Source organism: Varroa jacobsoni, unplaced genomic scaffold (genome assembly GCF_002532875.2).
Source record: "Varroa jacobsoni isolate VJ856 unplaced genomic scaffold, vjacob_1.0 contig03040, whole genome shotgun sequence".
Taxonomy (NCBI): domain Eukaryota; kingdom Metazoa; phylum Arthropoda; class Arachnida; order Mesostigmata; family Varroidae; genus Varroa; species Varroa jacobsoni.
In genome coordinates this window covers 11971-39249 of record NW_019214934.1, presented here as the reverse complement: position 1 = coordinate 39249, position 27279 = coordinate 11971, and the positions used below count along the sequence as shown (strand labels likewise).

The window sequence follows — 27279 nt, the reverse complement described above, 5'->3', positions numbered from 1 at the left end:
TTCATGATTAAAGATATAGTGCCAACATATGATTGTATATTAGATGAGCGTGATCGTCAAACGTAACACTCTTAGCAAATGCCAAAAATGTTACTGAAATGTATTTTTTTGGTTTAAATAGTATTAGAAACAGTTTATAGAAAAAAAGTTCGTATGTGGATTCCCATTTTGTGCAAATGTATTTACAGAAAATTAAGGAATAATTCAAGGATATCAGTAAAAGTATATTACCTGTTCACTGAGAATGCTATTAAGGCGCTGCTGGACGCTTGCTCCTCGTTTTTCTCTGATGATAACAAAAATCTGGCCAATAGCAGGACAGGAGCGTAGAAGCTTTTCTATAAGGAGCTTTTGATTTAACAGAAGAAATATAGAGAAAAACACAGTTTAGTTTGTAATTAGTAAATATATATTTATAGCCGCTCTATTATTTTGGTTATTTTTGCGCCAAACAAAAAGTACATATGCCAAAAAAAGTTTTTAATTTGTACAACGCAGTTAGAAAATTAAAAAATAGAACATGTCAAATCATATTAACGCCCGCACATCTCGTGTAGCATATATTAATAGGTAAATATGACAAGCTAAGCAAAAGGTGATAAGACATTGAGCACTCCAAATAATGTATAAATGACATTACGAGGGTGCTAACCCTTTAAAAACGGTGGACAGTGGATTGCACGATATGTGGTGTATGATATATCGTATTATATGCAGTGACAATCGTTGTAATAAACTAGCCGTTGCCCCCGTAATGACGTCACCGGGAAAATGCATATAAGGCGAATCAAAAGTAATTTGAAGGGGTTACTTCACATCATTTAATACATGCGAAGTGAAGACTCCTCAAGTGTTGTTAGACAAATTATGCATATTACCATATAACCCTATGAAAATTAATCCTGATATGTTGATAGATATTCGGCGTCAACTCCTTTGTAATATAGTTGGTGTTCCATTGCAATTACCCCGTTATATTTAGAATAGGGAAAGTAGATCGATAAAACATCACGGTCAACGCGGTGAACTTTACCCTTCTGAAAAAAAACCTTTGCATCACGATAATTTCTGTTTGAGTAAAAACAAATCACCACTATACAGAGATTTCGTAAAATGGCAATGATGTCATGATATGAAACATCAACATAAAAATATAAAATACCTGCCATATCAAATTAAGGATTTCATTTAAAATGAATCAGTAGCTAAAGTGGCTTTACTCAGCTTTACTGCCAGTGGAAAGAAAGATGTCACAATGTCTTAGTAATACTTCATGCTATGATGGATTATCAAATCCTAACCGCCGATTTGCAACATTTTTTGTTTAATATTGCTAGGCTTTGCCTATTTTTTTTTGCCTAACGTTTGCCATTTCACACTAAAATGAATAACTATGAAAGCGTCGCTGTTTCTTCAGTAGGTTTAAATTTCGACCTAGACTCAAAACTAGGGTGCGACTGTAATACTTATAAATATATATACTTAAGTACTATACTAATATACTTAAATAAGAAACCCCCCCTTTTAGCTTGCTAATACTTTGCAAAATCACCAGCCCACAGGATTACTTTGACGAATAGAAGAATTTTACGGTAATTGTTTGTGTGGTTCTCGTGATTTCTAAAATATCATCATTTTTCGTTTCTACGCCGTCAACCGTTACTGTGTTCTTTTGCAGGATCTTTTTGAAGTTTCAATAACTACCTTGGCATTCCAGATACAAAGATGGCAGTCATATTATGCATCAGAAGAAAGGGGTGTGAATTTTGGCACCATAAGGTTAATGTTTTCTGCTCAAGACTTTTTGCACACGCATATATTGAGTCCTCAACATTAGTGTACAAGTAGATGCCTCTATTTACTATGTAACGATGTATATGTACTACATTAATCGCATTATTATTCAACTCTTGACTACGAGCAATTTGCATGTCACTAATTTTGTTACGATCCTTATAAAATTCGGACTCTGTAATTATTTGTAATGCATAATTTGGTCAACAGTGTGTGGATCTCGCTATGTCTAATAGGAGCTTGTTATTCTAGAACAACACGCTCACTGCTACCTGATTATATGTGTGAGCTGGGTTTCTGTGAGTCCTAGGAGTTTTAAGGCTTTTGAACAATTTATCTGACCTTTTTCTTGACAATAGGCGTGCTGGGATCAAGCACTTTTTGCAAGTATACGTAGAGTCCTTTTATAAATTTATTTTATTTATAAAAGTATCTTGTCACTCATAATAAACACCGTCTCCCTCAGTTTACAATTCGTTTCCCTTCTGGTATACTGCTTATTTGGTTGTGTCATGCTTACAGGTTGTTTTGACGCATATGATGAGGACCGTATCAGCCGCAAAATGGTCGAACTATTATTTGATATAGTCTCTTTCGAGACTTCTCGTCTGATACATTACAAAAGTGATGAGACTTTATGTCTTTATATTTAGTTCAGTTTTGTTCAATGGCGTCGTTTTGCCCCCTTGATAGCGCAGTAAGTAACGCGTGTGTCTACTTAATTAAATGTGGCAGTCTAGGTTCAAGTCGAGGCAAACAATGCACTTCGTTTCGTGCTGGGAATCAGCCGTCAGAAGTAATGCATAAGAGTTAGAGCAGCAGTGTAGAACATAAAACAGAATATCAGCATAAGTTGATCTGATTTCATTGTTGCTGTTGGTAGGGTTCATAGTCAACAATGCGCTGTACACTTGATAGATATTATAATTTGATTTCAGCAAAGGCCGTGCACTTAAGGTATTTTTTTCTTTCACGTACAGCAGTTTAGATTAGGTCGACCTAGGATCTCCTGGTCGGGGTACACGTATTTCGGCTGTATGCTTGTGAAGTGTTTTAGCGTCGAGATTATTATTTGCTAAGATGAGTAGATAGAACTAGTATCGGTGGGTTGCGAAATGCGGCATTAGCGCCTTTTCAAACCGAATGGGTGCAGGATCGTTTTTGGGGCCATGTACTAAATTTTTACAATAAGGGTTAAAGTGTTTATATAGTATACTAACTCTATAAATGCTATACACTGACATCAGGATTTTTCATCAACAATACGCGGGTCCGATGAATTTGTCGACAGTGTAGCTTTTGTATAGCAAATAGCATGTGGGTTTGCTTGATTACTTAAACCGCACTGAATTCATATAAAATTCACTACAACTACGTCTTTTACAAGTTGTACAAAACAACCCGACACAAATTTTGCGCATTTTGAGTGAATTTTATGCAAAATTTTCATGGCCGACAGGAGCTCCATTACAGCTTTTTCTAAAAAACCCATAGGGCTTGTAAGACATAATACCATATAGTGCCTGTCATATAGTCACTGTTCTGTGGAGTGTATTAATCAAGTTCCTGTTATTCTAAAATTAAGCCTGGTGCTGAGCCCTAAGTTTTTACGCTGACACTAACATATTTATGAATTACTTATGTAATTGTTTGTGTTCTCGACTGTGATGTCCGTGCTTCTTTCCGCACTCAACATCAAGCTTGCAGGGCAATTTAAATTTTTTTAAAGCTTTTTTCTTGGAGTATTACTTGCTTTCTATGGAATAATCTGCTCTATATAGGTGCCGCGTAGAAACCCATTGTGCTGATGATCATTCGCTCCCGCAGCTTTGGACATGATTCTAGCTCAAGTATTTGCCATTGGTGTTGCCTCTCCTTAAGCATTGTCGATGTCGAATTCGCTTTTGTTGAGATCTCGACCTCGAGACTACCCCATTCCTTTTTTCTACCTGAAATTACCTGCATCTCCTTTAGGTCACCACAAGCTGGTGTTTCTCCATAAGCTGATCCAAAAGCATCAGCGAATTTTTTTACCTTATTTTTCACTTTCGCCGCTGCCTTGACGGCATACGCCACTAGTTGAACGCATTAACGAACTTTTAAAAAAAGAGTATGTTGTGTGCCTCATCTTATACAGAAGATCCGAACACGAATCCATAATCTCATATGTGAGCCTTTAGATCATCTGATACAATGCTAATGCAATTCAGTTGGAGCATTTTTCCCTTCACATTTTAGCTGTGATGAATTAGCCCGGCGATGGTCTTCACCGCTATTCTGCTAATGGAAATTAGTAGGCACACAAGGGGGTAGCCTGTTGATGAGTGGTGGATGCTAAGGTTTGAAATCGCCCTTTCTTACTTATTCGTCGTCCAGATATTGTTCATTACTGTCTTCAGTGTTTCGAGGCGTTCCTCAAGTAGAACCTTAAACATATTAGATAGCATTGTGTCTGTTTATGACGACTTTTTGCAAGATCTTTTGCCGTCTTACTGATTTTATCCATAGAGCTAAATGGGATGTTTGCCTCATCCACCTCCAAGGCTTTTCTGTTGGTAAAGGCAGTAATAGATTGTAATGTGCCTGTCTTCATTCAGGCTGATTTTTTAATAGCTGACTTTACGTATCGTTCTTAAGCAACCGTCTACGAAAAGCTGTCCCTTCCTTTAAAAGTATTTTCCACTTAACTGCCTTGACTTTAGTAATAAGCAACCCCACTTTCTTTCTTACATCTCTCCACTTATTCCTATTATATCGTTCTTATCATTTACTTAGATTATCAACGTTATTTTTTTGCGATGCCAATAAAGTAAAACGAGAGCTTTCAAAAAAAAAGGTTATTAGCTTCTGATCAAACGGCCTGACAAAAAGCCGAATCATCCAAGGTGAGGTACTGCCTAAAGCAAAGTGCCTACGAGCAATGTTACAGCCTAATCTCGTATAAGCAAAATACGTTAAAGTATTACAATCATACTGATTATGAAGCCTACATATTTAATGTTTTGCTAGTACTTATGTCTTGTTAAATGAAACGCACTCCGAATAATAAAATAAAATGGGATTTAAATTCGAGATGTAAAGCTGACATGCTGAATTTTGGAAACAATGAAATAGATATTTGATGATAGGAAGTATGGAGCGTGGAAGTATGGTTACTAAAGAACTGTGAGCTTGCATTACCTAAATTTACATACGAATTGTGGAAATTACTGAATATATAGAAGTAAAGTTCTGTATGCCAGGGCATCTAGCATGACCTTATAATTACTGCAATTCAAAAAAGAAATTGTGTGGTAAGAACGAGTTGCTCGTATTATACCAGAGTGATGGTGTACGTAATATTAAAAGCGACTGAGCTACGTCTGTTGCATGTAAATGCGTACATGTGTTGTCATAAAGTTAAAGTTACTTCATAACACTTACGCTTTATATAATTCTATTTTTACTACGCCCAGATGTTCAACAGAGAAGCCGCCTTAATTACAGCTAAGCAAAATAAGGTTTATAGGATGAGCTTAAAACACTAAGCTGAATTTCAATTAAGTCTTGTCCATAATTAAATCTGTAATTTTTTTTTTTAATCTTATAATAATGTTATTTTGCAGCCCACTATGTCAACCCATCAATTTCTATATAAAATATAAGTCACAACAATTTTTTTTGTTCCTATTAAACAAATCGAAAGGTTGCAACGTAGCCGTGTTTTGGCTGATAGAATTTTTTTAATCACTTATGAAAAAAAAAGAGCTGTAATACACCCGTTCTTTCAATGTTCTGAAAAAAGTCTATTTCATTTACCTTTCCAATGAAGCCTGTGCCACCAGTGATGAGAACTGTTCTATTGGCAAAGAACGCCGCGACTTGGGAGTCATCTCTTTCCAGGAAATCCATTTTTGCCCCTTGCTTGATACTTGATGAACGTTTATATAAAAGTGAACAAATCGGGCTACTGCCAACAAATCAACGGCACACGAAAACATATCTTTAGATAAAAATGATCTGTGTAAAAGAATGTCGATTTTAAAATATGCTTGGTAAATTGTCTAAAAATTAAGGTTTTTCATATTTATTTTTCCCCTACTACGCATCATCTGAAAGAATCATCGTAACAAGAAGTAAGTTAAGCAGCCTAAATGTTTAGCTTACAATGTTTAACAAATATATATTGAAAATATTATAAACAAACTACACTTAAAAATAAGCTAGGACAAATTATATTCGACAAAAAAGCAGTTATTCAAGAATGCTGCAATATGAAATACATCTATTAATGCTGTTGGCTGCATGTTTATATTCATTTGTACATACGTTTATATTAAGGCTTCCTTAATAAGCAAAGCGTGAATGGCTAGCATTAAATGCACTTGAATGCGCTCAGGTCATAAAAACATGCAATGGTGTATTGGGTTTATGAAATGTTCATCCAACATGGGTTTGCGAATTAACTAGTAACCATGTTCGCCTAAAAGTAGGATGACTACACATGCTTTGTTGACACTGTTATACATTTTAACGCTTTAAGTGCTGCCTCCTGAACTCAAGCTATGTAGTAATGAACTCATACATTCACATCAAGCTTATATCAGATAGGGAATGGTTGCACTGTCATTTTTCATTGTGAATTACATGCCCACAAGACTTAAGAAGCTTACCTAGCATTTCACAGTTATGGTTAGCAAAAAACTTACGCGATTTGGCATTTCCAGTAGAAATTAATCAGCTGAGGGCACTTTTATCGAAAAGTTTGCTTCATGCCAAAGGATGGCTAGAAATGGCTGGCTCCGTCACTTAAATGCGGAGGCTATTATAGATGCAGTGCTGCTGTAGTAAAATTTTCACTAACGACTTGTTCAGCTAACGACAAGTCAGACACAACAGCTAGTATATTTGGTGTACAACCTATGACATTTTGTATGTGCGGGTATGTTCCCTTGCTTATCAGTATTTTCACCCTTTCATAGTTCTCAAAGCAAAGGCCACATAAGGGAATTTTGCATTTTCTTCTATCGCACCCTTTGCGGCTAGCTAAATAATGTTTTTCGCAGCTTAAACAAGAATAATTTCGGCAGGGTCACTTTCGTGATCACGAATGGTCACAAGGTTGCACACAAAGCCGCAACGTCGTTTCACAACGCTCCTTTGTCATACATACGTTTACAAAAGGAAAAACATTTGCAGAGTATTATGGCTTGTCCTGTACAATTTTCTCCACATCTATAGTAATCTAGATTTTCCGACTGGTACCAAGTAATTTATTTAAAACTCCGTATAGATATATATATGATTTTCTCTCTTTAGAATGCAATAATTGACTGCTTGGATGGTTTTTTGCTCTTCATCACAATACAAATTTATTCATATTAAAGTGCATGGCAATTCAATATGTGCTATGTATTTCATTCACAGCTACAAAACTGTTTTTGATTACGATTAAAATGATAATACATGTTTATTTATTGTTATGGCAAACACAAAGAAGCCTAATGCCCTCCTGGTATCCTGTGTTACCTAAACAAACATAAAAGTAATGTTCAGCGGTGAATTTGAAGATCGGTCTAAACCCACTTAAAAGTAAACTCAGGTCAGCCGTCAGATACCGAAAAAAACTGGTCAATCAGTTGCCGAATGATAGCTCGAGATCAAGTTTAAAGCGTTCTTTAAAGTGTGTCTTTAAAGTAAAGTGATTAAAGTCGTGAAGCCACGGAGTTTACGGTACATAAAATACACGTGCCATATAACAAATGCAGAATTCGTCGGTTGCTGTATAAAAGTGCAGGCTCCGTCAGAATTCACCAGATCGTTTGTTCTACATGAAGTCATGTGTTGCTATATAACATCATCCTACGTTGTGTTGGGTTTCTCCAGTCTGCATATTATCCAGTATTTTTACCTAGTTCGATAAGTCGCATTCTGCTACATCTTGATTTCTTTGTGTTTGAGAAACTTACAATAAAGCAGCTTTTTCTTTTAATTTTTATTTAATAAATCTTTTTTCTAATGAATTTATTCATATTCAACTTTAGTGTTACATGTTACAATGCCATTTTCCATTGTTAGTCAGTGCGAAATGTCATGCGCCGTTGTGTGCCCAGTTCAAATTTGAACAATCAGAGATGCAAAGTTATAAAACTAGCATGTGAGATGTACATATATATGTAAAAATAAGCGAAGAGGAATTCCTATTCGAGGCTAGCATAATCTCATAGTATCTATAATATATCGAAAGATTATACATTTGTACGAAATTTAAAAATCAGATTGAACCTCTTATAGTAGCAAGATAAATTGACCTCGTAATAATTTTGGAATTGCCTTGACACTGGTCTTGACACTAGTCTTCTTGTTTTTGGGGCAGTTTATTGCAGCCCAGTTATAGCATGTGCTCTGCTTGATTGCTCGTACCAGACATTAACAGTAATAGCGGTGGCTTAGGACCATGGAGACTTAATCCTAGTAACGGTATTGCGCAGAAATAACATTTTTTTCGGTATACAGGCAGAGATTTCTGAACTTTATAGGCTGACTACGCAAAAAAATACTACTAACCAACCGACTCCATATGTAACTATGTAGAAAATGCACAGCAGTCCAAGGAAGCGTGCTGTTTTAAATTAAAGGCATAGATATGCAGACCTACACCATCTCGACTAATTATGAGACTTATTTTTATTAAGTATCTAGGGATAATGGAAAGACGACATAATGAAAGCTTGTCAAAACGCACAGAAACAAATGTCCTAAAAATGTATTTTCCGCACGTGACCAGTTATCTTTCGTGTTTGAATAGATGCAACGAAACGCACGAAATACGACAAAAACGTTTTTCGCTGTTTATTAATGGTGGAACTTTAATAATGTCCTTTGTAATGCTCTATTTAAAAAAAATGGGAGAGCATGACATACGGTCCATTTATTTCATTTGTTGCTAAAAATATCGCTTATCCAAACAATAATTAAACAATACATCGCTGCCTTCATCTTTCACCCTTATTGAAGCTTTAAACGTCGCAGGTTCCTACGAGCGTTGCTTTCTTGCTCCTTTTGCCGGTACTCTTCCATTTTAAATGCTAAAATATTTACTTTCTTTCCAATCCTCCGCTCGCGCAGAAACCCTTTAACCTCTTGTTTGCGTGCTTCACGTAGACTTTCATTTTTTCGGGCGTGACTGTCCTGACTCCATTGCATATTCACAAAATCACCGTCTAACTGCCTAAGCACCCGTTACTCCGCCTTCCTCCTTTAATAAGCACGTTCTTTTGCACCAATGGGGATCTTAGTACCGTTTTCATCCGTAATGTTGATAATCTTACTAAAATTATCCGATTATACAGATTACAGCTTCAGTCTTATTTTCCGTGGTCAGGCGCTATATCGTTATCGACCAGACCCACCTCTTACACTTTCACAGTATCTTGAATTAACTTGATTAACGCATTTTAACCTCATTATTTGACCCTCCAATAAACGACTCGATAACACTAGAAGTTAAGCTGACAGCTTTTTCATATTGCTTTGAAAACGCATTCACTACGTCAGATTTAATCGAAACACAGCCTTTGACATCGCACCATTTAACGCACCGATATTTTGTCACCGTAGCATTACTTCGAACTCATCATCAAGTGTTTTTACCGCACGTGTGTGAGCCATGGCCGCACTGCTTAACGAATATGATGTTTCAAATTTAAGGCATAGATATACAGGTCTACACCACCTCGACCACTTATAGGATTTATCTCTATTATTGGCTGAGGCTTACATAGTTTCAATAAAAGTTGAGCTTCGATAGAATTGATTTTCATTCTAAAAATTAGGTATTTATTTCGGTACCTTACTCATAGCTTTGTTCTGCTGGATTTCTCTGTTAGCAAAATAAGAGTGCACTTAAAGTTACGTGGTTTCCGTATACAACGGCTTTTTATGCCGGCTTGATTTTGGCGTATCAAAAATTAGTTTTATTTACCTTAATCCATAACGGTGAACAACCACGGGTCAGGCAAGTATTAGGCTGTTACAAGCGAATCCAGCGGGAAATCAAATAACTTTAATAAATAAAGTTATGATTTCTAAAATGCGTTAGAGATATTCTCTTGGTTTACGCACTTTTTTTCAGTACTTTTGTGTCTTGTGTACCGCTATATACCGCTGTACCATATGAAATTTCTCTATTCATGGCTTTTTGTAGTAAATCGGTAGTGGGAAATTGTTTCTTTTAAGGCATGAAAAACCCTGTAATAACACAAGCCTAAATCAGGCGAGTAAGCGGATTGAAACTAACGTTGTATACTTTTTTGCTCGATCCAGAAAGTGATTGAGACATGGCGATGAAGACTGGCGTTGTTATCAAACAATTAGAATGCGTGCTTTCGGTTGCTATGCTAACGGTTCATGAGTCTTTTACAGAACTCGAGATAATAGGTTGCATTCATTGCTTCACTTTCGGCGAGTACCTCATAGTAGTAGCAGGTGCCCTGAGCATCGATTGCTAGTGCTACTGTCAATCCCACGCTATGACTCGAATTTCCCTCCAGGGCGACACCATTCTCTCGCCGAGCTTCTTCCTGGCTACCGATGGAAATTGAACCATGCCTCGTTTATGGCTACCATATGTTCCAGGCAAATTTTTTGTTGCTTAAAATTCCGCACATTGCACGCTTAATACATCACATGCATTTCCAGCTGGCCTGGAACTAATTCATGGGGGACCTGTTTTTTATTTAGCTTTCACATTCAAATATTTAGATTATAAATATGTAACACGGTGCATGTAAGACGTCAATTTTGGCCTACGGAGGCTCTAGTCTTTAAGGCTCTATTTTCGTAAAAAGTCAATTCAATTGCACCAAGGGGCCCCAACATCTGGGCGCCCGTTTGCTGGTCCTCAATGCTCCCGATCTCCGTTTTTGAAGAGTTTGTTCTAGTCACGTACCATGCTCTTCCTTAAGGCCTTTATGCCTAATATCTTTACCGATATCAGATAGATTTCTGCAACCCTGTGGCCGTTGAGGGACAAAAAAACTTGATTAAAGGCTTATTTTTCTTTTAAACCTATTCCTCCTGGAATAAATTCAATTGATTTTTGCTCATAATTTTCTAGATGATTGAACTATTTATCGGCCAAATTTCGCCTGGTAGCGGTGCGTAATTCAATATTCATTTGATTTCAAAGTTCACTGGATTTGCTTATAATAATCTAATACTACATGATGGGAAGATTAAAGAGGCCTTTGCAAACGGCATATAGTTTCGTTTATTAATGCACACATTTGTGAAATACATACCTGGTGAAGTTCTTTGCGGCTACAGAAGACTCGTCGAAGCTATTTACATGGAAATGTCCCGGTGGGTAAAATATGGAAGACACGCTTCATTTCATGCTAAGAGTTAGCCTTCTAACCCAATAGTTAGCTGCACGTCCGGACATAAAATTTTAAACATTAATTTAAGTAAGATACAGTGGTAGCTATTAATCGAAGTTAAGAATAAAGCATAGATCTAACGTATAGGAGAAGCAGGATACTAATGGTTGGACTTCAAACGCATTTTTGACAGCCTGAACTTAATTTCGATTCTTGGTAAATTAACTGCCAAACTTAAAAATTTGGTTCGCTCTAAAGTTTTAATGAGTGCATCTTTGGTATAGGTGTGATCATTATTCGGAAACTCATAGACTCAACTTTCCATGACCACTAAAAGAACAATAAAATTATAGGATACGATTTAAAAGGTAATACATCTTTGAAAATATTATTTCTTTCTATGCAACCTTTGAGCTCACTAATATAGATGCAAGAAAGCGGAAACACCTGCATCTTATATTTCTTCTTAGCTAAAAGTTATGTCTACCAGAAAGACAATCTAAACAACCTAACTTCAGCAAAAAGAAAACAAAAGTAATTAATTTACCCTGAAACTATCTACCTTTTAAGCCCCTTTACTGGTAAAACTTCCTTTCGTTTTTCAGGGGCAATTGGTGTTTTTCCATGCGTTCGGACTAAAATTTAGTTTTATGCGATCTATTGCGAATTTGCAAAGTTACAGCTTATGAACAAACATTTTATATATTCGGAGTTCAAGTTTTTATCCCTAGAAATCCGTATCTCTTTAACCGCTTAACTTTTAATCCCCTTTTTTGTGAGCACAAATGATGCGGTAGAAGCATATGATCCAAAAAGTAACACTTCTTTCGAAACGCTGTCATTTTGACATCAAATGAAGATATTAATAGGGAAAGCTCTCCGCGGGACACTAAATCGGCTTAAAAATGTCTACAAATAATCAAAGGTCCAGTCCGATTATTTCTTGTGAACATAATAATTAGCATTTTTGATTTGCTGGACGTATTTTATGCGAGAGACAGGTATCCTTATATATGTTGTAGTGAAAAAAAACGTTTGAGATGGTTGGACAAAATAGACCAGTTCAATTATTGAGGGGAATTCGTGATGGCTTAAAAAAATCATTAACTAAAGTTTGATTAAAGACTATTAGTAGTCAGCCACATGCGCAAAAATCTGAGTTTATTAAGGTATTCTTTTAGTCTAGGTTATTGTAATGAACATTGTCAGCCGGTCTTCAAACATGGCGGGCGTGCATAGCAATTAGTGAGTTGCAACGGAACTCATTAGATTAGAAGTAAGGTTTCCGAATTATAAAAGAATCAGGGAACCCCATGAACTTAACTTGTTACTGAATGTGAAACAATATATGCGATTTTAGTAAAGTCGTGGTATCACGAATTATTAGAATGGAACCATTATGTTGCTACCATTTAGAAAAAACAATAGCACATCCTATAAACTTTAGGTACTGTCGTGCTTAAAGCTGCATGAAAGATCTGTTGAGCTTGAACAGCAATAGGTTTGCTCGTAATTAAACAGACATACCTAAAAAACAATATTAAAAGGGTTAGATGAAGTTCATTGTGTATGTACAAAGCGATATGTGAAATTTAACACTGACATTATATAGCTTAGAGTAAACGAAATTATCTAGAAACAACAGGAAAACGACATAATGATAGCATAACACAAGGCCCATTTATTTCATTTGTTGCCAACCATGTCGCTTATCCACCCAATAATTAAAAAATACATTGCTTGCCTTCATCCTTCACCCTTATTGAAGCTTTAAACCTCTCAGGTTCTTACGAGCATTACATTCTTGCTCCTTTTGCCGGTACTCTTCTGTTTTAAATGATAAAGTATTTATTTTCTTTTCAATCCTCCGTTCACGCCGAAACTCTTTAACTTGTTGCTTGCGTGCTTTACGTTCCTTCGGACTTTCGTTTTTCGCACGTAAAACACCGACTGCCCTGGCTCGACTGCATATGAATTTTGCGTAATCATCTGCTTTTACAAAATCACCGTCTAACTTTTTAAGTGCTTGTTTCGTCAGTCCTCCTCCTGCAGTAGGTACCCCTTTTGCACCGAGGCGGATTTTAGTACTATTTTTAGCCGTAACGTCGATAATCTTGGGCCGATTGTATAAATTACTATACGTTGAGAGTATAGATTCACAATCCCATTTTCGGCCATCAGGTGCGGTATCGTTGTCGACTAGATCTAGCACCTCAACCTTTTCAATGTCTTGGAGTGACTTCATCACACGCATTTTTACCTCACTATTTGGCTCTCCGATAGACGTCTCTATAACGCCAGAATTCAAGCTGACAGCTTTTTCATATTGTTTCGAAAGCTTATTTACTACGTCGGATTCAATCGGAACAGAGCCTTCGATATTCTCACCATCCAACGCACCGACATCTTTATCACCGTACTCATAGCCAAACATTAGTTCGAACTGATCATCGAGTGTCTTTAGTCCACCTGTGCGACTCATGGCTGCACTGCTTAACGAATACGATGTAAATTTTGATTGGATTTCTTCGTCAGCAAATTTGATTCTGCCTCCCATGCTCAGAGTCTTATGTTCTTTTTTTATTTCGTCGTATTCTCCCTCATCATCATTTGAAGAACAAGAAGCATCAAGCATTCTATTATCATCACTGCCAGGGCAAGCTTCAATATTTTCAAAGGCGTTTGCAGATTCGCGTTCCGAATAGTAGAAACGACGTGCTGTGAATTCCTCGTCACCTGCGCCTAAATCTTCAATACAGTGAGCGCCCCCTGATGCGAGGGCTACGAAATCGTCCTCAAGTTCATCGCATTCGAAATCGTCATCTAATGCCGCTATTACGTCAGGATCCCAATCAGGACGGAGTTTAGTTGAAACCCCTTTATGTAAGTGACCAATGTGTTCTTCAACGTGTGACGGAAACACAGAGGACGGAAGTGAAATTCGTGGATGTTCCGGTGCAAGGGGCTTTTCTTGGCTTAATTTTTCCTCCTTCTGGATTTCGCAATTGATCTCCACCTAAAATAGTACATTAGTTAATAGTGTCTTTTCAATATTCATACCTTTTGTTAAATATATTACTCATGGAGATAACATAATAATTGTGTGTTAAGTCTATAAATTATGATCATAGTATGAAGTGAAGGCATAGTATGAAAATTGGTATGGAGCAACACATTGTTTAAAAGCGTGTTAGATTTATTAAGAACGGGTCTTGACGTTGCGTATGATACACGATGCAAAGTTCTTGGGAGAACATGATCGTTGAGTGTCTCGCAGATAAAATAGTGAAATCCGTAAACCGCGTACCAAGTTAGACATGTCGAGTAGCTTTGCCATAGTCTTTTCAAAACAAGTTGTTCCAAGCCCGATAAAATTTTGGGTGCATATCATTCATTTTCAGTTTATCGGGGATATCGTCACCCTTGTGTATCGTCTACGTCTTTCACGAAAAGCGGCATGTCACAGAGTGGGTAGGCTCGTTTGTTTTCCGCTAAACCATACAGAGGTAGGATACGCCTGAGGAAGTCTGGCTTTGTTCAGACAAGAACGTTAAGTTGGTAACAAGCTAGTCGTATGACCTAGCTTGTCGGTAACCCATATGATTTGCAGAAACCTACTTTAAAATTAAACAGCGTTAGGGCTATCTTGAGTCTGAGTTTCCTTAGGTCATAAGTCGTTGTAGCTACTATGAGAGTCCTCTACGCCTTCTACGAGATATGTTTACTGAAAAAAAAATGTCCGTTGGATACTTGCTAACCAAGCAAAGGATTCGACTGAACAACGAGATCGTTTGCATATCAGACGAAATCCCCAATATATGCTCCTTAGTCTTGCTAGAACGTTAATTCATATTAATTTTGCACGCCAAGGCTTCACTGAAGACCTGTTATACCGCAGACTACTTAAAATATACAACAAAATTGACTGGACTCAATTGAACTTAATTGGACTCAGGCAAGTGCTTCACCGCTACAAAGGTTTTGCTTAATGACCGTCACCGTGGGGAATCATGAAAAGCACCAAACAATGTCCAAATTGATCTCCAGCGTGTCACGGCATTATTGCTAAATATACGGGACTGGTGCAAAAAGGTTTTAGACCATACAAAAAACAATATTCTTGACTGTATATGCTTCTTCACAATGACATTTTTGTGACGTTTTGTCTATTGATCGCTATGATATTCTTTGGAAACATCTTTCTTTGTCTATGAACACATTATCAGAATTTATTCGAGTCACAAAAATTACCTTTAGCTTGTACTCCAATGATAGGCGTGTCTATTGGCAAAAAACAACGTTTTCGACATTTCTAATTTCTCTCCCTATTAAACCATAGCTGAGAGTACTACTCAAGACTAATTTGCTCAAGTAAACAAATGTCGTCTTAGACGTAGAGATCGCACTTCACTAGATTTTTCAAATTCTTCGAAAATCGCCTTAAGATTTTTGAAGAAAGAACATAGTTGGGTAAGCTTAACGAGCTAGAAAACACTCGCCGTACACACAACGAGTATGTTGGGTCATTTTTGTAGTTTTTTACGTTGGAAAAATATACGAAATAAAGCAGATGCCGAAAATTTTCTTTGTTATTTGACATACCCATCTCTGGAACATAAAGGAAACGTAATTTTTTTGAGCTGGACAAAACGATGATAATATTAGAAAAGGGAAATAGACTAAACCTAACTTATTTATGCACGCATATGTATATACATATTTGATAATGTCGATAAGTAAAAATGTGTATAGTTTATTATAATAGTGACTACTTTTAAAACATACAGGCTATATTTCCTATACAGAAACCATTGTCTCCCATATTATTTATTTTTTAGAGGACTTTGGGGTTTGCGCTCAAGTTAAACTTCGTCGAACTTAAAATAACAGATCTGTACGCGAGAGACAACATTTTAAAAAAGTATAAAACTAGGCCACCGGCAGCCCAGGGAAAGGGAGAGAATTGAAAGTCGGCAAAACTCAATCAACAATCAAACTAAGTACATTTTGTGAAGACCTATGGATGAATGGTATAGCGATTGACAATATCTAACACCTAATAATAATGTAAAATTTGGCTGAAGAGATGTAACCATGGCCTGAATCGGGAGTTAAATCTCCGCATGTTTGAAAAATAGCAATTTTTAATGATTACTGGGAAAGAGTGCACTTTCTTTTTTGTTCTATTATGCTGCTTATTATCATTCATCCATACGTTGTGTGAAACAGCATAGAAGAATACTATTGGAGCTTGTGTGTGCTTAGTGAATTATTACAGTCATCACGGTGGGTCATTATAGTCGAGAACGAAGTGCTCTCATACGTCTCTCTTGCATCTCAACCAGCGGTTTAACTTTTTCGTCTCTAGCATGGAATATTTTGACATTTAGCAATTATTGTGTTCACCACATACCTGACCACCTTGTTTATCAATACGAATAACCCGTTCCATTTCTCCTACGACCCGGACGTCACGCAGATGTTGCAGATAGTTATAGTCATCATCAAAATAGATTCCGTACTTACGCTGCTCTTCCAGCCTTTCAGTATAGAAAGAACATTTAGCAATAATTACAAATACTAGAGAATTAAAATTGTCACAAAATATCTACATACTTAGAGAACATTAAGTTCGGTTAGAATACAGCATACATTTTTAAGATATCAGCCTAAAGCCTTCATAATGAACTGCGTTATAATTTATTTCGTAGCTTTCTCTGAAAATGTTCTCTCAGAATTTTTAAATCGACCTTTTTATGTGTGTCTACAATATTATTATAAATGCATGCTTAATATAATTAATAATAAAAAAAAAAATAGACAACGCCCGGACGGTGGCTTGATGTTCAAATTTCCTGTACGCAGTTTTCTATCAATGGAAACTTATTTCAGAACTATCTTTTTTAACTCCCATAACACGTCAAATACCTTTTTTCGATGGGTATTTCACGGGAATGATGTTCTAGCTCAACAGCTCTTTGGGATATCTTCTCCACCAGTACATTTTTAGGCGCTGAATTGTCAGCAGCAAGTGGATCAACCTGTACTTATAATAGTATTACAAAATCGCACATTAGTTTCTTTACTACCTACGGCTAGGCTTGGGATTCGAAGAGTCAAATTTAAAGCGTGACTTTTAAAGCTGTTTGAACCATATCAAAGCACCAGTCTGCGGTAGCGCAAAGTATATTTTTTAAACACAGCATATCATCGTACTTCATTTTTGTTCTGCCTACTAAATTAATTTAAAGCAAAGTATCCGTTAAGATTTACCTCACTACTGACAGTTATGATATAATTAACTAATCTATAAAAATCTTAAGTCTTAGTTGTAAGTTCCATACAAATTTAAATTTAGCTTTTAAATTCAATATTTTGCTTTCATTTAAAAAAAAACATTTGAAACCTGCACAACCTAGGAATGACCTAATAATCTAGATAGGACTGTAAATACCTGATTGCGCGGGACAATCTCGAAAGTCACTGACTTCCGAGGATCAACAAATCTCCTCTTATTAGTTTTGGGCATTTTCTCAACACGTCACCACATATATTTCCTAACGAATAGTATATGATTTTAGCATTCTCCGTTTACTCCGCTGGGCACGTGTGCCATAATGCCAAAACACGAATGAATGCATTTTTATTGAGAGTGTCTTGTTGCGGGCGGTTCAGCTTGAAGAAGAATTTTAGTTCGTCCAAATGTAATATGATTTTCACACGGCAGGGATCGAGTGGCTGTGGCCAATTCACATACTTATTGAACACTTCAGTCTAACCAAGATTATTATCATTTAATTGGAATCTTGTACATAGGCAGCTCATATAGATATTCTGAACTAAAAACATTTTTTGGCCTCAGACAATAATAAAAAGTACCACATAAAAGTCTCGAAGTATTCTATCCGCTTTTGCATTCGCTCATCGCTCAATTTCCCTACCTTTTGTTTCAAAAACTTGTTTTGGAAATTCCAGTTTATTCAACTCCAATTTATTAAATATGAAAGAGATCGTTTTTGCAGATTAGGAAAAGTTGCCTACTTAACCTTACTAGCATGCTATGCTCGCGCACTGTATGTCCAAAATTTAAGTTCTGGTCTTCCGTTTTTTTCTGAACACATATCTCTCTACTACAGCTAGAATTAGAACAAATTCAGGGCTAACGGTTAGCTATTACTGTATTGCAGGTATGTATGAACAAAGCAGCTTTATCGACCTTTTGCCTCAGGGTAAATCTAACAAACAAATCGGCATAGACTTGTGTGGCAATTAATATAAAGTGTACATTCTGAAAGAAAACTATATATATATATATATATTAAAAAAAAAACAAACGTTGTACATAGTTTGGCTCGATAATGAGCATACTGGGTCTATTGCAAAGCGGACCTTCATGACGAAAGGCAGGGCATTCACTTTGAAAATTCATGCGTTTTAGTAAGTCTTACGTCTTTGTAATCGAGGCAAGTCGCCGTACAAGTAAAAAAGAAGTATCGGCACACAATAGTAAAGGACGTCAAACCATTTGTGCAAAATTATGCAAAGAGTTTGTTAGCAGTTCGTAGTCGAGTTTAGAGTTGAGTGCGTAATCTGATTTTGATCCCTGGGAGAAGTGACAGCTACTGCGAGCACTGCAAATTGGTGTCATAACGTATGATAGCAAATGAAGACCCAAGCTGTTTGTTTCGCACAGTGGGAAAAATGTAGGGTGACTTTTCGTTCGAAGGCCGATGGGATGCTTGTTCACTTATTGTATTTATCAGAGGCATTGTTTTTTAGAGGACACTTTTTATTGCTTTCTATGTGCACTTAAATACCATTATACGTATTTAAAAAGGTGCGTATTATTCCTTATAGATTATAGAATGATAACTTCATTTCTGTTTGCATAATTAGAAAGTCATTTGTCGTTTCAATACACATTCGGAAAAACAGCTGGCAATGCTGAACGCTCGTTTGGACTTGAGAATCGACACGGTCAGTGAAGACATAATTGGTAGGACCTATGCCAGTAATCGACTTCAACCATTAGTTCGGCGATGTCAAGTTTAATGTGCCCGTTGTTAGCTTCGGCAAACATTTATTTGAGATTACCTTTTCGCCATTACTAGCTTAATTCTTCAGGCCTTCTTCTGGATATATTTAGACAGTCTTCGTCTAGATACGCAGACGTTTGTTCGCTAGCACGTTTTAAAATCGACACATCGATTTGTTTACATCAAAGCACTTGCTAGCAGCACGATTTGCGGTACTTCCACTAGCCGCTGCTTTCGTTAGTGGCTAAAATCAGAATACCTCAACTCGAGTGCGTGGTGCTGACTAATTCTTTATATAGTATGAAGTTCCATTTCTGTTGCGCCGACAAAAAATCGGTGATCTAGTTGACAACAAAAAACCGCACAGGCATCAAATGCCACCAAGCATCAATGTTAAGTAGTAGTTCTGTGTTAAGAACACGCATATTTTGTCGGATGCTAAGACACTAATTATACAAGAGAATTGACTAGACAACCAGACTCGATTTTAAAAGATGCAATTTATACATATGTACACTTCCACGTTAGCGGGAACGGTTTAAATAATCGGCAGAAAAAGACGAAATTTGTGTTAACATTTCTGGTGGCAAATTTTCTGTTTACTGTTTCTGTACTATATTTGTAGAACGCAAAATGATATATGAGAAGAAAATGAGTAATTCTGCTACGAAGAGTAGTGAAACCTCCATAAAAACCATATCTGCTATTGTAAGGACTGCCTCAAATGCACATGAAAATATATCTGGGTTAAATAGTTAAAAAGGAAGAGTGAAAGTAGAGCTAGTTAGATGAAACTTTATGACTTTTGATCCTCTGATGTGTTACTATATATATATATATATATATATATATATATATGTACTGAAACATTTCGCTCGCGATCGGTATTGGCTTATTGTATATGAATAAAGTAGTGCATATTTAGTCTTCATATAGCAGTGTGAGAGCGGGGCTTTGCTTTATAGTGCGATATTTGAGAAGGATTATCGATCGTTTCTGTTAAGTTGATCACATATATTATACATTGACGTTATAATTGTGTTACTGTAATAGTCCTAATACATTCAAGTGTCTTCTCATAAGGCCCTGTAGGTACTGTAATGACGCGAACGTTACTAAATGGATTAGACATGTCTGCGGCTATGTATAAGCAGAGAGAGTAGCTGTGAAGCACTAGTTCCTTCTAACCAGTTACAAAGCTAAGCCGGTCCGCTCTACTCTGCTAGCTATAATGGGGCGGCTGGCAACATAGATATGCTGGTGAGCTAACTCATCGAGTAACTGAGCGATTCGACGTTGCCGGCGGAATTGACGCTCTACAGGGCCCAATCGAGTAGATGACGAAGTGTTGAGCGCCTCAATCGCGGGTAATTGACCGACCAAATGATGTCGAGGATGCGATAGTACCTGAAAGAAAGACTTCTAGATGTGCTTCGTCGCGCCTGCATAGGACCCAACAAGGAGCCATTTCAAAGAGTCGCCAATGCCGGTTTTTTGGTGACACGTGACAAATGGAAATGCGCTCAAACAGAGTATATTAAACAAACACTGCTGGGCGAACTGAAGCTCAAACTCAAATCCTGTGTGTTCCTCTCTGACGCCCGAAGAACCGCAAAGCTAGATACTTTAGCCTAATAATTCTATGCCGCGGACTAAGCACGCGTCTTTCGAGGCATACCCAGCAAAAAAGACGTTGACAAAAAAAAAGTGTTTACTGACGTGTAGATTCTGCAGGTTGCGTTTGTCAAGACAACGAAAACCATAAGAGCATGGCCCAGGTAGGCTAGCATCGTAACTAAGCTCGTGTTGTGGACCAGCCAACTCGTATGCTCACTATCCTGAGTGCATTGATCATGGCGCATTAACTATCTAGTGTTTAATGAACAGCGGTAATACGGGTGTTGCGAAAAGCATGGTAGATATGGTAGATCCATGAGTTCACTTCAATGACGGCACCTTACTTGGGATCGGTGCCGAAAGACTTATAATGATGCGGATTATAAAATAAATATATATATAAATAAAAATATGGTGAATAGATGTGGCTGCGGCTATATAACCCCAGGGGGAGCTGCTAAGTGCTCGCTCCTGTCAGTCAATGAAAGAACTAAGGCATTACACTACTAATTAACAAAACGTCGTTTGTTTTCAACGGAAATACATGTTCCAAAGCTCAAACGCTCGGACTCAAAACTAAAAAAGACGGATGATTACCCAGGATATAATGTAAATAAGTACAACGGCAAAAAAAATTTAAAGCCCAAAGGTTGCTTTATAGCGTTCATTTCACAAATGATATTTCTCTTGGTGCCGTAACCAGAATTGTTACCTCTTGCGCAACACTAAAGGACTCCGATCACAGACTTACCGGAAACGTGACACACACTGCTTGTTTTTACACCATGTTAAATACAGCAGAAACTACAGCAGTTTGAGACCGGTTTTCTTAGGTATAATTTTTTCGTGTTACAGTGTTGTGATCCACATGCATTACAGGCTTTGCTATCGTGTCGTTTCCCTTTAGTTTTGAATTTAAGAAAATATATATTAAGGAACTTTGATTTAACACTGTTAAATTCTGAAGTTTCTGCACAGTGACTCTTTACTGTTATTCTTATCCGAGATGGGTGTGCAGTACAGCCTTATTATATATGACACTGGACATTTAGGGGCAGTCACTCAATATAGCAGTTCATCAGTGAACCACGTGACAAAAACAAACCTCTTCCGAGTAAAAAACACTCAATCGAAGAATCAGCTTAAAAATGATGAGGCCGGTGCGTGTAACAAACTAAGACACTACATGAATTGTTTGACGACAATGAGTCGCGACGAGCGGCCTTTGACGACCAGATTCGAGAGCCATTCAGAAATGACGGACTGAGATGTAGACCGGGATGTCGACGAATCTATTGAGCACAATGAGCTATAAGGGTTATTGCGTATATCCAGGGTTTACCGTCGTATAATTGGTACAACAAGTCATGCATATTTAACGGTTTTGCGTGCCGCATCGCGCAGCTTTGTAGCAAACAATCACTCACCGTTTCCCCCAAATGGCAACAAGTACCAGAAAGAATTCAACCCGTTCAGCTGTCATCTACACAGCTCAACACGTATTCTCAAGCCAGTGTTTTTAATGGTCACTACAACTATCGGTTGTGGTGATCTCAATTCGACAACTGGATTTTGCAAAAAAATGTTGTAGGACCAAACTGCTTTGTGGCCTTGACTAAATATCTCCGTAGCCCTCCCCTCGAGTTAGTAAAATACCAAAAAATCGGTGACAACTACAGTGCTACTTTAAGGTTGCTTCGCACTATGGGTTAGTTAACGTAAGACAAAAAATAATGGCGCGAACGTCGACGTTCCTGCAATGCTCTCGGCGAATTATGTAAAATGTATTCGACAACTGTTAGCCTATGTGCGGAATGCTATCATATATATGAAAGGTATTTGTATTTGAGTATGTCAGTTCGCTATCACTCGTTAAGCGGTTGTCTTTGCAAAGATAGTATTTTAGATTTTTGCTATTTGCAAAGATAGTATTGTATTTCTATACCCTATGGCGACGCAATCACTGACTTTGGCTCTTGCACGTACCGTTTTGGTCAAAGATTGCACGGTATGCGATCACAATGACTAAAATATTTGCCATCTCGCATGTGTTTACAACCCAACGTTATTAATTCTGTATTACAAGTTGCTAAAACGATTGAATTAGGATAAACATATTGCGCTATGCGCAGTTTTGTGTAAACTAATTAAATAAGTGCCCGCGAAATGTAATTTGGGTAATTAGCTCGTTTGACCAGAAGCATCCATTCATCAATAAAGCAATTGTTGAGTCTATAGTTCCAGATGCTTCGCCTATACTCATCAATATAAAGCAATTTTGCAAGCTGATGTGTAACCGGGGTCCTCAAAATGTTACGAACACAGTGGAGGCAACTGAATCGAAATTTGGCTGAATTTAAGCTGAAGAAACATCGTTGACAGTACAAGGACTGGGGCGAATTTTTTTCCAAATTAGCGCTCAATCGTAAACGCTTGTGGCCATTTGAGATAGTGGGCTTAAAACACACACCAGCAGGAGTGGAGGACTGAAGCCACATCACGACGGTTTGGTCTGCGATGGCCATTCATGTGCCGTAACCATGCCAAAATTCTCAAAGCAAGCCAACAACCTAAACATAGTACTACATCGTGTATTCACCAAGCAACGTGCCCTGCTCCGTAACTCTGACACTTTCGATTGTAACCGCGCAAAAATTTGTTGAAGATGGATATGGGTCTTCATCGTGCTAGTCCAATGATCAGAATGGTACATGCGATGCTTACGGTAGTGGAACATAGACAAAAGTGACTTATTGTTTACTTTTCATGGGCCCTCTTATATTTCTTAACGCCCAGCTCCTCTTCGGGTCAAACTCCAAACCTTATCCGATAAATCTACTGATTTCCGCGTTCTTCAGGTGGCCGTGTCTGCTGATATAACACGTGCCTTCATGATGCTAAACTATGTTTCATTTTTTATGGCAAGGGTCAGATATCGACAGTGTTAGCAAATGAAAGATGTGACATGGAAGACACTTTGCACTAAATATTTTAACGAATGGATTCAGTCTTTATGCAGCGTTTGAAAGAATCTCTATACCACAACAACTGGCTGTGTAGCTTTGCCACCGCAGCAGAAGCTATTGAGTTCACAGTAAAGACGAGGTCGCTGTTTTGTTTCACTATAAACGGCTTGCAAAGTAGAAAATGAAGTCAATTCACTTACTTTTAGGATACAGATAAGTGCAACATGCAGCTCCTATTGTTGGCATGCATTGGTATAGATTGATAACCACAGTGATACTAGTCAAACACCCAACCGCATGTTACGTGCATCTAAAGTCAAGTGCGACGATCCTCTGGATTTAAACATATTAATAAGTGGAGGAAGTAAAATCCAATGAGATTTCTATAGAAGATTTCCATGAACTGGCATCGAGTCTATTGCCCATACAATAAGAGATGAGGTATAAACGTGCTTCATTTGACAGAGGTATAGCTTAATTATTGAATGAGTGTTCAGAGAAGGTGAGGTAATTGAAAGTTACCTCACCTTTTTAGCCTTGGTGTCTCTTTAGTTGATAAATGTTGCAAGGAAGAAACGCTGGTCACTTATAATGACCAGCGTTTGGTGATCCCCTGTCAACGGTAAATTTCCTAGTCCTGCTCACATAGGTTGCTCCTAAAGTCTTTTACATGTTTCGTGTTACCAAACGCATTGTCCTACCGTTTGGGACCTTAATATTGGACCTATTTATTCATTTCACCACTCAACCTCCACGAAAACGATTAACTCAACAATCATGGACGTGTTTTTTGCGATAGGGCGAGTTAATTGACGAACAACTGCAGGTCATTCTTATCGAACCCCTCGATTTGCTTCTTCCTCGTCGGCGTAGCTCACCCAGTGAGCCAGTCAGAGAACATCATTCGCATGTCTTCAAGGAAACATCTGAAAGTACTTATGCAGCAGTAGTACTTACAGGTACTACGAAGAAGGTAGTCTACGAAGACAGTAATAATAATTCTCTGCTTGGTATATGTAAGCTTCGCCTTATTCTTCAAAAGACGGTCTACCTCCGGTAGAGCTAACGAAAGCCTTGGTTACCACACGTTTTTGTCGTAGAACGCCTATGATAAAAATCGGCCACGTCTATGATTACGTAGACTCGACGACAACGTATTGCTGGTACATTGCCGGACAACCACCAAAACCTTTGCATACAATCAACTCGCCGAGCTTCAACGAAATTTGCAGTCAAAAGAATGATATAGCGTCGCTTGTTTGCTGAATATTGCAAATTTCCTGATGCGCGGTATATGAGCAGCAATGTCTAAAGCTACGCGAAAAAAAAAGGCTGGCCATGCACAAATTTACATTTTCTGTTACGTGATCATGTTAAGCTTTGATAATCCCCTAATTGATCTAGAAAAGGGCTACCGAAATTTTCGATACTTTCAACATAATTGACTAGGAATAGCTTTCGATTCGGACTAACTAGTCACAACAGCAGAAAGACAAACAAGCACTTTGGCAAGAAAGCTCAAATCCTGTCAGTATCAAGATGGAAGAGCCTGTCTAAATTATACTGGCGTCTACATTATACTGCATTAATCGGTAGTGCCTACGATGTAGTAGCTATTAACTGCAAAGGAGACTCTCTTTTTTTTTTTATTAGATAAACGTTGGTGACGTCGTTGTAGCTACGCGAACATCACACATTTCAGGTGAACAAAAGAAGTTCCAGCGAAATGGCCATTACGGAGGTACCAATGCTAAGCCCTAGTGAGCTGGATCTACTTTAGCCGACCCGCGTATGATTTTTGATTATTTTCTTACATATGCATATATTGTTTTTTGCTCCTAAAATATGCTATTCCTACTCTGCCACGCTGCTTTTTTCAACTGTTCTGTTTGCCGTAGTGTTTTACGTTCTAGCAACGTCTATTAGTAGCCCTTGTGTTCGCTATGAAACTGTGGTACCAAAAAATTAAATATATGACGCTGTCGTTTTCGCAGTTTCTCCGCTAGGAAAAATTAGCTGAGACAACAACGGCTGTAGGTAGGATCAAAATGAAAAGAGCAAGAAGAAGGCCTTCAGAATTTCAAAGCCAAAGAGCCGTCTTTTGAGCAACAAATTTCATTCAACAAAACATTAAAGACGAGTGCCAAAAGTTTAAGTTAAGGTACGGAATCTATTGTTTTCATAAGCTAGGAAATTTATTGAGAAAAAGTGGTTCTGGCAGAACTCAATGAATATCATTATGTATATCATTGATACGGGGCAAATAATTATCCAGACAATCAATACTGGCGATGAAGGAGGGATGTTTACGACAACTTTGAGCACAAGAACAACCCTTTACCTAAACATTTCAGAAAAGCTAGTGATATTTGAAGGGGATTTGTTCTACTGTAAATTTCTTGAAAGCAGTGAAACGTTGCATATAGTTTAGATATCGGCTCAAATCGTTTGGCTGAGTCAACAAAGTTAGAAGTAACTTCCATATGGCTTTGGTAGCCTGAAAAAACTGTCAGATAATAAATGTGCTGTTATTTTTCGCTTGGCATATTAGCTAGATTGTGCTCCATTAGGTTACTCTGGTTCAAATTTTCTAAGCACGACTCCTAAAACCAAAGTCTGAAAATTAACAAATAGATAACCTCTTTGAATGCCCTGCTTGTTCGCCGAAGTTTCCGTCTGTTGTTTGAATGTTAAAGGAAAATTATAAGTAGCCAAAAAAAATAACTTCGTCGATTAGTCAATCAATTAGTCTCTTTAGAAAGTTGATAGACTTTAAAGTGAGCTCAAAAACGAGTTTAAAGTTGGTGTTTCATTGGTACACAAAATATTGTGCTGCACAAACATTGTGCTGTCACTGGATAGACTCTGCCTGTCTTTATAATTATCAAAGTTGTTTACCATGTAATCTATGCAAGGAAAAAACGTAAAGTTATACGTGCATTCTAACCATTTATCCCGTCTCGTCAGCAATTTTTAAGTCTAATATAAAAGAAACTCCTTTTTTTTAAAAAAATATTTTTACTGCCCTCTTCATTATAAAGATTTTATTATAATTTTATTTGCCAGAAATCAAGGAGCTTGATAATTCGTCAACACCAAATCTGGAAAATATGTGGAGTGCAAAATTATTTCCCGCTTCAGTTTTTGTAAGAATGGTGTGGCAACCTCTGCGAATGTGCAATCCGGTATATTTATGAAAAAGACATTATTGCCTTGTCTGTCCCTGCTATTTTTGTTAAATAGCATCGTTTACTTGGTGCAGTTGGACCATATAACGACTTTTGTGCACCATACTGTTTTTATATGTCTTTCTCACTGAATAAGATGCTTCCAGTCTCATCAAACGTAAATCGTAATCTTTTTGAAATGGATATCCGTCTTAACTCTGGGTTGCACGCTGGAGGGGTGAGATCTTAAAGAAAAATAAGAAGTTGTGTTTCCCGGTGTTTTCAATTCAGATTATGATACACGCAGGCTCCTGATCGAATGAATATAGAAAGCGGTACA

The 27279-nt window shown here is 37.5% G+C and overlaps 2 protein-coding genes across 2 annotated transcripts; both read right to left on the bottom strand.

Annotated features, from left to right (window-relative positions):
• Positions 1-231: 231 nt before the first annotated feature.
• LOC111272709 (putative fatty acyl-CoA reductase CG5065) lies at positions 232-6704 on the bottom strand (the record flags this gene model as incomplete). The annotated part of the gene is given in 3 exon segments (XM_086973372.1): positions 232-348; positions 5593-5743; positions 6483-6704. Coding segments are annotated over 2 exon segments (210 nt in total), but the record flags the coding sequence as incomplete, so codon positions are not given.
• A 6104-nt stretch (positions 6705-12808) lies between these two features.
• LTV1 (LTV1 ribosome biogenesis factor) lies at positions 12809-17779 on the bottom strand. The gene is made up of 4 exons (XM_022854287.2): positions 17608-17779; positions 17082-17194; positions 16567-16693; positions 12809-14169 (listed from the first exon to the last, which is right to left on the bottom strand). Exons 1-4 carry the CDS (start codon positions 17680-17682, stop codon positions 12913-12915), a joined length of 1572 nt encoding a protein of 523 aa, XP_022710022.1. The 5' UTR covers positions 17683-17779; the 3' UTR covers positions 12809-12912.
• Between the last annotated feature and the right edge of the window lie 9500 nt (positions 17780-27279).

Coding starts and splice junctions, on each gene's coding strand:
- LTV1 (XM_022854287.2), bottom strand. CDS start 17,682: ATGCCCAAAACTAATAAGAGGAGATTTGTTGATCCTCGGAAGTCAGTG. Junction 17,195..17,607: donor AGATTGTCCCGCGCAATCAG/GTATTTACAGTC, acceptor TTATAAGTACAG/GTTGATCCACTTGCTGCTGA. Junction 16,694..17,081: donor GAAATACCCATCGAAAAAAG/GTATTTGACGTG, acceptor CTATACTGAAAG/GCTGGAAGAGCAGCGTAAGT.